The 12,736-nt window shown below is 35.1% G+C and overlaps 3 protein-coding genes across 4 annotated transcripts; all 3 read right to left on the bottom strand.

Moving 5' to 3' along the window:
- Positions 1-324: 324 nt before the first annotated feature.
- On the bottom strand, positions 325-1,588 carry LOC110640858 (uncharacterized). Its single transcript, XM_021792382.2, has one exon. It carries the CDS (start codon positions 1,206-1,208, stop codon positions 759-761), a length of 450 nt encoding a protein of 149 aa, XP_021648074.2. The 5' UTR covers positions 1,209-1,588; the 3' UTR covers positions 325-758.
- A 1,174-nt stretch (positions 1,589-2,762) lies between these two features.
- Positions 2,763-7,691, bottom strand: LOC110640860 (uncharacterized). The gene is made up of 9 exons (XM_058145051.1): positions 7,301-7,691; positions 6,611-6,672; positions 6,299-6,353; positions 5,882-5,980; positions 5,531-5,617; positions 5,276-5,392; positions 4,717-4,809; positions 4,548-4,578; positions 2,763-3,193 (listed from the first exon to the last, which is right to left on the bottom strand). Exons 1-9 carry the CDS (start codon positions 7,397-7,399, stop codon positions 3,009-3,011), a joined length of 828 nt encoding a protein of 275 aa, XP_058001034.1. The 5' UTR covers positions 7,400-7,691; the 3' UTR covers positions 2,763-3,008.
- Positions 7,692-8,229: 538 nt separating this feature from the next.
- LOC110640847 (uncharacterized) lies at positions 8,230-12,518 on the bottom strand. 2 transcript variants are annotated; one of them, XM_058145050.1, is made up of 3 exons: positions 12,120-12,518; positions 8,917-11,924; positions 8,230-8,788 (listed from the first exon to the last, which is right to left on the bottom strand). In XM_058145050.1, the coding sequence occupies exon 2, from the start codon at positions 11,920-11,922 to the stop codon at positions 9,925-9,927; it is 1,998 nt and encodes a 665-aa protein (XP_058001033.1). In that variant the 5' UTR covers positions 11,923-11,924; positions 12,120-12,518; the 3' UTR covers positions 8,230-8,788; positions 8,917-9,924. The 2 variants fall into 2 exon arrangements, with proteins under 2 accessions (XP_058001033.1, XP_058001032.1); XM_058145049.1 differs by having other exon boundaries at positions 9,793-11,924.
- Positions 12,519-12,736: the final 218 nt, after the last annotated feature.

The following is a 12,736-nucleotide window of genomic DNA, read 5'->3' as shown; positions in this document are numbered from 1 at the left end:
CTGTTTGAGAAAAAGCTCTATTGGATCAGTGAATTTTTAGGTAACCTCCAACTTTATATTAAAGAATTCACATGTTCATGATAAACCAAGCCCATTGAAGAACTTCCCATGTAACTTCCATCAAAAGAAAAGGATAAATAGATGCTCTTTAAGAAATGTGACAACTTGATTCTTTATCCTTTGGTATCTGGTTTTATTCTCATTTGAGATGAATAGTACAAGTAGATATTATTAAATTTCTAACATGCCAACAAAAATTTGCAAAAGCTTCACAAGTGAAAATTAACAAGTTTTAATTTAATAATATTAGAGTTGTATCCAAAATTATGAAATCTCAAATTTAAATTTCTGTCAGAATTAAATGAAAAGAAACAAAAAAATTCTCCAATCTCTCGCATACAATTTTTGGAAGTCATTCTCTTCCATATTCTCTCTTCCTGGATGGTGAAGACAAGGAATGGCGCTGTGCTGAATAGAGACTTGAGTTCTCTATATCTTCCATGATTCCATCCTCAAACAACATATCAGATCATTAAAGAATTAATCAAGACCTAGAGGAGCTACACTATAGTCTGTAATCTCATTACATGTTTTGCTATAGGTGACAATCCAATCTGAATTCATGAAGAACACCCAATAGAATACAGAATTTTTTCAAAAAAAAAAAAAAGAAGAAAAAAATCTGGACAGAGAAAAAACTTCAATTCCATCAGCCACGCATTTATAAGCTTGCAAAATAACTTTGATTATGTCGAGAGTCAGCAGAAATCTGGCCTAGGCTTCTTGCGGACAGATATGCAGCCTCTTTGATGATCCCTGAAAATTCTGATCTCAGAATAATCCCTCAGGTCTTCAAGACTAATGTACTGTTGTTTGACCATCCTGGAGAAATCACCTCCAGTGTCATGCACCCAAATATAAGGTTGGCATGTCTCATCATAGTAATAAAGCAGGCTCTTCATGCCTCCAGCACTAGCACTTCCACTCCTTCCAGGCATGTAGGCCTTGTATATGCTCTTGCATTTTAGTCTCTTTGAAGAGCCTGGCTTCAATGTGTGAACCTTTTTCAGTATTGATCCCACCCTTACTTGCAGCTCAACTGGCCTGTCACTCAGGTTCCAGATCCTGGAGCCGAATCCTGAAGTTTGTGTATGATCTCGACAACCATCAAAACAACCCCCAAGAGGGAAAATGCTGAACCCTGTCATTGGACTCAGAAACCTTAAATTTTGTATCAACCTTATTGCTTTCTGTTATAGAAGTCGAACGTGTCCCTTATAAATAAGGCACACAACAACCTGTATCTTTTTGGATGGCTGTGATTATTAGGTTGTGGATCCACCAAAAGGCAGATCACAATTTGGATGGTCCTGATTTGTATAAGAACCAGATTGCGGATAAATGGAATTGTATGATAGTAAAATTCTTATGCTATGGTAGAATATTGAACCCTTTCTTTGAGGAAATGGTAGGGCCCAAGAACACCCTAAATTCCACACAAGAAGACTGTGGGAAAGGTGAAAAATTGCAGCAAAAACTTATAAAAATTCTAGCATCTGGTTTTTCTCTTGTATGTTTGAGAAAAGTTTAAAAAGAGAGAAGCCAATGGTTCCCACAGCACATATAAAATTTTCATAATGAGAATGCATATGATTTTGCTTCACCTTTCATCATTGCAATCGCTTTTTACTCCCTCCTGTTCAAGTCTTGGAACAAACTTTTCCGATCCAATTTTAAAAGGCTTCATTTGAAATAAATCATTTTACAAAAGAAAAGAATTTAATTGAGTCTTAAGAAAAAAAATTATACTTAATTTTTATTTTTTTAAAAAATATTTTTTTAAATTAAAAAATTAATTTTTTTATTCTAAATATAAAATTGATAAAAAAAATTGAATTATATTCTTGCAAAATTTTAATTTTTAAACAGCGAGAATATTTGCTAATTGTGCCTGTAATTTTGGATCACACCATCCAAATGGGTGGACCATGGCCTGCAAATTAGGTTCATCTGCCAGGCGCTTGTTAGCACGTCACAAATTGCTGCGTAAGCAGACAAAATACCTCCAATTATGGTGTCAAGCTGTATGTTAACAATCAGCAAGAATGATGAAGAGTGAAGACCATTCTAACAGATACGCAATCAACAATGGATGCTACTGTTTGCGCAATACCACAATTTCTAGCTACTTGATTTCTTCGTCCTTTACCTTTGATTAGTATATCCATATTCCAACGCAGAATGAAAATTCTGTCCTCTTTCAATCCACCGTTTGGTCAGAAAAATGAATAAAGAGACTAGTTGGCATGGGGAGCTAATAAAGTGATGATGAACAAATATAGAAATATATAAAAAATTATAATAAAGAAATAGCTCACTACAACGATACACTGACAGGTTGGTACCCCTACAGAAAATGCGTCAGGATTCGAGATTTATATCACTAGCCAGGCAAGTTAATGAGAGACCATTCCTCTCAGGATCTTTAGTTTCAATGTCGATGGTTTTTCTTTTATTGGTTATGATACTCTCAGCTTAAGCTCAAGCTTATACCAACTCTTTCCAGTCATGTTTTAAACACAAACCGGTACAACTAAGCACATGCTCCAACACATGTGATCCTTCAAAGTTGGGCAAATGTTTATCCCAATACTAGCAAACTCAATGGTTACAAATTATGAGATTTATTAATGAATATGCCAACGGTACAAGTGAGAAAGAGTATGAACAACTAGGAAATTAGAAAAAGCTCATCATGCAGATTCACTCAAAACAATGATTTGATTCTATGATTCTGTAATAATTATTAATTCCAATTCAAGTGGCATAGCCACACTAATACTAGATCATACTAGATCTCAAATGTTGATCAGCCACTTCTATCCTATCCTACATTTTGTAAATGATTACACTGTACAGATCACAATGACAAGGCCATATGCTGAGATGCCGAACCCAAGCATTACTGTTAAAAGATGTAGGGAAACAATTTCCATAAAATATGAGATTCATTTTTCATGATCATCTTCAGATGTGTCTATCTTGATTATGAGAGGCTGGCTCAGATCAACAGGAGGATCAGCCACAATAGGTAACTGAGAAGAAGCCAAAATGCTATCTATATCCTCATTCTCGGCCAAAGCTTTGTCCAAAGCAGACTTAGCAACTTTAGTAACACACAAAATTAGCACCACTGCACAGAAGCCAACAAGGACGATTAAGCATTACAAATGTTCAAATTCTGACAAACTAATGAGAAAGATAAGCTAACCCATCAATCTTCAATTAGCAATCAGGTATAAATACTTTAAATGAAATGCCTGACTCCATTCTCTTCCTGTTCAATTTCTCCCACTTCAATTGTTCTAGCATTAATGAATTTCCAAACGGATAGGAGCTGAATTTTGTTATATAGGCGCAAGAGAAGCATGCTTTTCATGATTCCACTATCACGTAGTAGATTGTTTGCATATAAAAGATCTACATTCACATGCACCTTAATATCTCAATGGCATTTGTAGCTCTTAATATTGTTCTTTAGTATATATTGTCTCCTACATAAATTATTATACATTATTTGTTTCATGGTTTACTTCTTTTTTACACAACACTTGATTGCTCAGAACTCAAATTGCAAATTCATCACAACTCAATCAGTTGCTTACAATTCGATTCAAGATATGAACATGAAAGTTATGTTAGTTCAAAGAATAATATGATAATTGATGTCGTGCTTCTGTTACATATTATAGGAAAAGGTATAGGAAGAAGGTAGGGAATAATGTGTACTTGATTGCAAAGGGAATCACGTAGTTAATTAGCTGGTTGGAAGGAAATTTAGTTAGAAGCTGCTACTGTATTCACTTCAGTTGAAGTTGTTGGAGTTGTTACTGTCAGTTAGGGATGTTGGGATTTGTTACTAGAGCAGTTACCAAAGGCAGGAACTGCATTATAAATGAGCTGGGATAGCTCCTGTATTACTCATTCAAGAAATTGAATCAATAACACAGATCTCTCTCTTCTGAATTCTCTAATTCTCTCTCTTCTTCTACTTCCTTCTCTCTCTCTCTGTGTTCTATTTCTTCTACAATTCTCTATTAGGATTCCTACCCTAACAGCTTCTCATTTTCTTACCAACTCTTACTTCTATAAAATAAATAACATAACATACTACATAAAGTAAACTCAAATGATATTTCCATGGTGATAAATTCATAATTATAAATTTAGTTGGGGAAAACACATGCAAATGTTTGTCCACAAGCCCCAAAGTATGTCCACTTCCTTTTAGCTCATTTCAATTTGTGGATATATAATAAAAATACCTGAAACTCTTTTTGAATGCTATAATCTCAATGCCCTAAAAGGTCAAAACCCAACCCAAATGGTCAAAGAATCAACTCCCTCCCTCCCTTCTTTCTCTCTCCAAATCACAAAAGAAAGAAAAGAAAAAACAAAAAAACAAGAAAAGAAAAGACAAAAAAACTTGCAGCAATCAGAAAAAAAAAAAAAAAATACAGATGTGTATATTATGAGTTACAACTTACCAGATACAACAAGGCCCAATATGATACAGACCTACATTTGAGGAGTAAAAATGTATCAGAAATCAGGAAAAATGGCAAAAAAACTTGTGTCATATAGATGTATGCATAAGAAGGCAGCTAAAAGGTCAACATATTCCTTAAACATACAAGAGTATAATAAGCTTCTTACCCAACGAGTAGTTGAAAACTCACTCCATCCATGGGTTACATCAGAAAGATCTTTCAGAGTTGTTCCAACATATACCAATGCAAGAGTTATTGGCTGTAAGAAGATGGAAAGTAAAGATTTATATTTAACTAGTACCAATCTCACACTATTTCTCATATGCACATCTGCAAAGATGAAACTCAATACTCTTCTGATAAGATTAAAAAAATCCAATTTCAATATATTTCAAGGCTCATTTAGGCAAAGATCAAGAATCATAACATAGCACAGTGGATATAATCACAGATTTTTCTTTGGTTCTGAATCAACATGAACTAGCGAGAGATTAAGTTGTTTGCTCCATCAAATATGAATTACACCAAACAATCATAATCCAAGCATCACATGCCAAGATCAAGGTTCATAAAGCATGCTTCAGGTTATATATGGCATAGAGGACAATCATAGGTGAAACTGCATCCCCCCATGACATTACACATTCAATAAAAAACACCCCACAGGACTATCAATCATTGGGATAAATCACCAGGTAGTACAGGATGAGGAGCAAAGAACATACCATCATTCCTATCCAGGAAGCCAGCATGTATTCTCCTAATGGAACAGGAGTCACAGACAGCAGGTAATTCAACATGTTAAAAGGAAGTAAGGGAACAAGTCGAAGCAGAAGAACAATCTGCAAAAAAAGATAAGGAAATTCAGAAATATACGAAAAAGTTTTTTAACAAAAAATAATAAACTTCTTAGCTGCTAATGGGCGAGAACAACGTAAAATTAATAGAGTTTTCAAAGATCAAACATGAAATATACAAACCTTAAAGCCAGATCTCTGAATTGCAATTGCAACTGACCTAAACTGTGGATAATCCTTCAACTTGGAAACAACAAAAGATCTACCAATCTACAAAGAGATATCCAAATATGATAAAAATTATACATGAATAAATAAAAAATAGAAAATATACCTTCTGACTAGCTGATATAGAAAACCAAAAGAGATGAAAAATTAAAAATGCACATCATTTCTTTTTTTCCTAAGCCTCTCATAAATACAAGCTTTACCAGAAGAAACTAATAATAAAAAGGTTCTCTTTTGCTCACACATAATATGCCCTTAATAGAACTGAAGCTGAAAAGTATATATCACAAAGTTCAGAAAACCCACTGTTCTTCCAAGAAGAAAAGCAGACCCAGCACCAATTGTGGCACCAACAGAATCAGCAACAAAGCCCACGGGTAACCCAAAGAGATATCCACCACCAAGCTGAACAATGGTAACCAAATCAGTAGAGGTCTTGATACTTGTATAGAGAAAATTATTATAAATAGCACCAAGGGGATGAAAAAACATGTATACATGCAGCAATTTGTTTCATAATGCCTAGGGAATCTGCATGTGACAAAAGATTGTAATCAAGAATAGGAAGCACCCACTTGATACTACTGAAGTGGAATGCTGGAGAACAAACTCCAAGCAAACAAAGCCAGGAATATCATCAGATTACCAAAGCATTAGTTGTGGAAAACAATAAGGAATTGTGACTGGGTTGACATGAATATATTAAAGGTTATCAAGGCTTACAGTAAGCACCGATGCTGGAACCGCCAAGACCGTTAGAGGAATGTATGCAACAGCCCTGCATATCACCAAATGACAAGAAATATGAATTGACTAATTCCCAGAACAGATCAGAATATGATCAATCCATTCATACTAGAATGTTTTATTGATCACAAATATCATGATATGAAATTTGACTGCACCATTCTTGCTACAACTATCAGCACAGTTTGAACAAAATCAATATCAAATTACTTTGTGAAGGAAAACAATTCTATGCGAAGTTAATAAGGGGAAAAAAACAAGGAGAACATGAAGAAAAAATTGACTAACAGCACAAGCGGTCCCCAAGGCCCAAGATCTTGCTCAACCCATAATAAGAAGTCCTTCAAGATCTGCATGAAAACTGGCCTTTAGTCAATACAAATGCATGGCTGCAATAAAGTAAAATGTTACATCAAAGTAATTGAAACAGAACCTGTTATTGCAAACGAGAAAGTAAATAAGTAATCTAACAAACAATGTCAAATCCTATCATATAACTACATAACAAAATGAATAAACATCTGGACTGAGTTTTTAGCAATAGTGGAGAAACTACATAACAGTTATATAATAAGCAAGAAGCTGCCATTTCACCTATGCAATTTATTTTTAATAGAGATATAACCTTGACAATATTATTAGAACACATGAAGACCTTAATTTTAGCTTCCGCCTTATATATTATTGCAGCCAAAAATTAAGGAAATTAAACTGTATCTCATCGCTTGAAACAGTGATTGAGGAATCGAATGGACTTCAAAATTATCTCCCTAAATGAATATGAATTTCAAGTATGATCACATTGCGTGAATTAATAATTAAACCAACAGATAATAAATCAAGCAAAATCCCAAATCAGACAAAGCACAAAGAATCGCAAATCCCATAGCATAATCAGAGAGGAGGGGGGGGGGTGTGGGGATTGGGGTGTTGGACCGAAAAGCGAAATGAAGAGAAAGAAGGATAAGAGAATTTTACCTTTTCGACGGGGAGGGTGAAGCAAGCAAAAATAACAGCAGCAAGGAGAAGAATGAGGAGAGTGATCCTAAGAGCAGAGCCCCAGGTGAAAGAAGCCATGGTGGAAGAAATCCTGCGGCGCCAAGGCCTGCAGTCCTCGTCGTCGTTTTCGTACTCCGATACTGCTTGCTTGAGCGGCAAACGAGGCCTTAATCCCCCAAGATTTGCCAGATTTTTGCGTGGGTTGCAAAATTTGAGCAAAGAGGAAAATGAGGATCTGAACAAATTTTGGTATTTTAGGCCATGAAAAAAATTATTTAAAAAAACTTTTATATATTTCCTTTACCGGGAATCGAACTTGGGTTTTTCGAGTGAGAGCCGAATATCCTAACCGACAAGACTACAATGAATAAGCTTACGATTTTTTAAATATTATTTCTTTTTCAATTATTAAATAAGAAAATTTCTATTTTAATCCTTATCTTAAAAAAAGGTACATAAGCTTTTATTTTTATTTTTAATCTATTAAATCATTTTATTAATTATTTTATCAATCGATCAATTTGAATGCAAGTTAAATTATTATTAGTCTATTTATTTTAAAAAAAATTAATTAATTTTAAATTTTATATTAAAAAGAACATTATTATTTAATTTTTATAATTTAATTTTATTATTTATTTAATACTTCTGATTTTTTTTATTCAATTTATTTTATCATCTTCTTTTTATTTCTTTATTATCATTTTTTATTTTTCTCTCTTTATATTTTTTCCCTTAATATTGTTTTTCAATAAAAAAATAAAAAAAATATTATACAGTTTTATATTTAGATATAATTTATTAAAATATGATATAATTTTTAGTGGAGTGTTTTTCCTTTTTATTGAATAGAAATTATTTACTTCTACCCATTATTTTTTTTTTCAAGAGATAAAATATTCATCTCGTAGAGGAAAAATTACATAATTTGAGTTTTAAGCACAAAACATCGTAGTGCAGCCTAAAAAATAAAAAAACCCTAGCTTTATCTTATTGTCTTAGTCCATAAGAAAAAGACCCAAATTTCCAAGCCTAAACTAAACCCAGACTACGTGCTGGATCCTTCACCCGAATCATCAACCCGGAATGACACAAGCAGCTACTACCAAATCGCCGACCAAAACAGACCATTCAATTTGGCCATATAGAAAGGTAACAGCCATTCTACAAAGCTAAACCCAGAGAGTTGCACCAAGAATCTACCGACACTAGGGACATAGGGAACAAGGGAGATCAAAGCCATGGGAGCCTAACAAAACCAGAGATCGTGGTTCTAGCGAAGCAGCAATCGCACGTCCATTCACAATGGGCGACGAAGACTTAGCTCATCCAGTGTCTCACTCGCACCATACCTCATATCAAACCAACGATCGAAGTTCAGATTTCTCATGCCTTTAGCTGGATGAGACACAAGCAGAGAAATGGCAGTCTTCAGAGATCGGCCCTCCACCTGCAAGGTCATAAAACCTACAAGCAACCATAAAAAATAAAAAAAAAATAAAAAAAAAAGAAAGAAGACAAATCAACAAAAAGACCCTCACATTTTAAGTACTAAAATTGCCAACAAAAAAAACCCATTTTATTTATCCACAAACCTTCCCGACAGTGAGGAAGGGATAATCTAGGCAAGGAAGAAGAAGGTCATCCCCTACTCGGGAAGGGCAGAGTCCCGATAGAAACAAAAACTCTAGGTCTCAGAAGACAAAGAACCCAAGAGAGAAAAGAGAAAACATTAAATCTAGTTGAGAATTGAGATAAGCTACTCAGATGTGGTTTTGTGAAATCCCTTTATTTTAATGATAAAGGGATTTTGTTTGTTTTAAGACACCATTCGATTTCCCACAATATTAAATAAGGAAATTCTAAAAACCCATAAAATTAAAAATCCATAAAAGTTTTATAGTTTCTAAGGCCTCAAACCCAAACATTGCGAGAATTTTCAAAAAGAAAGTAAGCCTTCATAATTTATAATAACATCAAAGTTCAGAATTGGTAATAACCATGCATAGCATATGGACAACAGTTTCTCTCAAAAATTAATCAACATTATCTTCTTAATTACCGATTCAAGTTCTGATAGTTGCAAATGGCAAGGATGACGTATCAAAATAAACAATACACAACAACAACAGCTTCTTCTGACAAATGCTAAATCCCATTAATGATCAAACAAAGCACAAATTCATCTGAGATACATTCACTGAAATTTGTTTAGACCTGCCAAGGCAAGGAAATCAACTCAAAACCAGTTTAGATGCTCTGCAAATTTCAATTGTATGATGAACTCCTAAACTTAGAAAAAGGGCTATACCCTACCGAATCTATCCAATAATTACAATACCACATGATAAATTGGGGAAGAACCTCTCATAATCTACAAGTATCAAAAACCATATGTGGCAATATAATATAAATATAAACAAATAAAGAATGCTGATTCTAATTGAAAGAACAATACGTGTGAAACTCACTTGGACACCAGGTTAACGGGGGATTCCAAGTTTGCTTGCAACTCCTGGCACTGTCAGCTTCACAAAGCCGCCATGTTAGTGCTCCATCCCCAAAACAAGAATCCCCAAATAACAATCCAGCCACTTTATTTACTATCTTGCACACACAGCATTAAGCAGCACATGAGCCAACATAAGGTCTACAAAATACTGGTGTCCGATTTCACCATCTCTCCACTTCATCTTCGCTGGAGCTCTGCCATAATGCACCCCATCGTTGCAACGATTGTCAAAATGCCAAGGAAAAGTCATATCAAAATTATCAATCACACCAGAAAGCAGTTGGGCTCGCCTAAATTTATCCAACACCACCCAGTTAAATGCCTCCATCTTGTTGGGATTAAATGCTAGTGCCCTAGCATACCCACCAGTTGCTATGGTGGTACGATAAAAGATTTGAGGAACTATTAATCCTCTTTGCTTCACAGAATCAGTAACTTCTTTCCAAAATGAAACTGCATAATCAACTCCAGCTGAAAATTGTCTGATATTAGACCAAAATACGCCATCATGTAAACCAGAATTCATGATTATAGTGTCTGGCACAGTGTCTTCCGAGAAGTACTTCTTCAACAAATTTCTAAATCCTTCATCCTTCAAAGAATTGAATCCTTGGTAATTCTTTGTTTCATTCCAATGACCATTGAAAATGCTGGTAATTCGAACTGATTCAGATGCATCTTTTGGGTTTGAAAAATTCATATCAAACCGTCTAGGAACAGATTTTATTTCAGACAAATCCAAGACAAAATTGAGCATGTTTCTTATAGTATCAACATGATTGGAATCGCCCCAAAAGAAAATCCACCTATCCTTTAGGCAACTCCAAGCAGAATCAGCTGAAAACAGCCTGAAGGAACACTGACTAGAATAAACCCAACCATTACTCTCTAACAAGCCTAAGGAACCATCACACCATGGACTTTGGCATGGAAAATATGGTTGCAGGCACCGATACCGCCCATCATTACTGATTTCACAATCATCATTCTTTCCATGCCTTGTCCACCTCCCTACCCAAAGATCTCTAGTGAAATCAGATTTTTCACAAACTTGTAATTGTGGCAACTGATAATGAGCTTTCACAAACCTGATTTGAACCTTACGCAATTCTTTATCATAGACAAATCTTGATGGCGAAAATTTTAGACCCTCAAAATGCCTGAAAAGCAAAATTACAGTCAGATGATATTCACCAGCAAAATCAGGATGAACTTGAAGCGAAATCGAGTAGGACCCATTTCCAAAATCTTTTATTAAAGGCCGAGACTTCCATGCCTCCCCCGAAAGATCAGCCTCAAAGTAATCCCCACCTAAACAGCGAGGATTCTTGGACTCATCCACTGCTTGGAAAATAAATTCATGACTATTCCCAGCGGTGAGCTCAATCGAATCGTGGCCGTCCAATCCAGGAATCACAATGTCCACCGCACGAGAGTCCCTGCAAGGCTCACCTCCAGGAGCAAGCCACTTAGAAAGAAGATTTGAAGTCAAACGTGGATCTAATTCGGTTGATACCCACTTTACAATCGCTTCTGATTCGTACTCCTTCAGCTTCTCCAGAAACCCATCCGAAGAATTCTGAGCAGAAACGTTATTATCATCTGAAGTGAATTTTGGGTTCAAATCAGTTGATACCCACTTTCCTTTAGCTTCTTCTGATTCTTTCTCAGTTGGCTTATCCAGAAACCCATCTGAATAATTCTGAGCAGAGACATTGTTATCATCGTTGTTCAGAATACTGTAATTGGGAGGACTGCTCCTGCTAGTGGTACTGTTCTGGGTATTGTTGTGCTGAGGCAACGGGAAATAGGTGGTGTTAAAGTTGTTAGAGAAATTTTGATGGATTTCTTGGGTTAGATTTGTGGGTTTTGCAGGCTGTGCGTTAAATCTCCTGCTTAGAAACTCTTGCTTGAACCTCCACGATTCAATAACATTCTTTACACTGCACCCATCTATGCTCCAAACACCAACCATTCCAACAAAAACCAGAGCTGTTAGTATATGAAACCGCCATTGAACCAACGGACTTGACCGCAAGAGCCAGGATGGGTTTGTGGATGGTGGTGAGCTTAGCCCTTTCTCAGCCATACCTGCACCGCCAGAAGAAAACATCAAGAAACTAAACAACGCCCGTAAAAACCAAATTAAACTAGTAGCAAAATTCTATGGAGACACGGAAACAAAGATCATTGACGACAAGTAAACTCCAAGAAAGCTTTTAATAAGGCACGAGCTTCGATTTTCTGGAGAAAAAACATATAATAATCGAAAAACCAGGGAAATACCTAATGGGCATAAGCCCTTGTGAATTCAAAGTATCTCTGCCGATCAAGGAAGAAGGAAAATGCTGTTGGAGATGTCAAATAGTATTTAGCTTTGCTTTTCTCCGTTCTCCTCTGCTCGGTCCACACGAAAAAAGAAGAGAACTTTCTGTAGCTGTAGAAAACAAAAATCATTCTTTCCTCGAATCTATCGACAATCCATAAAGTACAAAACAGAGAAAAATCAATGCGAATTCATTGCGTTTCTATACTTTTCTTTAAAAGTGTTGAAATTATTTCTGCGTTTACATATATAGAAATTAACAAGTTCAGTCCCCGTGTTTCTCTGAACTGAATGACTGAAACCAAAGAAAAGATATCCCACAAACACACGGATTTAGAATTTCTCTGCTCCTTAACCAGGTGAAAATTGTTTATTATATTTTCTCTTACAATAAGGTTGGTTTAATTTTTTTAATATAATTAATTATAATTATAATTTAAATTTCAAATTTTATATTTTAGAGATAATTCTAATATTAAATAAGAGATTTTGAGAATCAAAAAATGATAAATATAAATGAAGCGAGAAAAATAAGAGGAAGCAAAATTCTAGGAAACCAGAGGGAATCTAATTGCGG

This window comes from Hevea brasiliensis, chromosome 4 (assembly GCF_030052815.1).
Source record: "Hevea brasiliensis isolate MT/VB/25A 57/8 chromosome 4, ASM3005281v1, whole genome shotgun sequence".
NCBI classification, from domain to species: Eukaryota; Viridiplantae; Streptophyta; class Magnoliopsida; order Malpighiales; family Euphorbiaceae; genus Hevea; species Hevea brasiliensis.
Note: the sequence above shows the minus strand (reverse complement) of the source record. Positions and strands in the feature narration are given on the sequence as shown.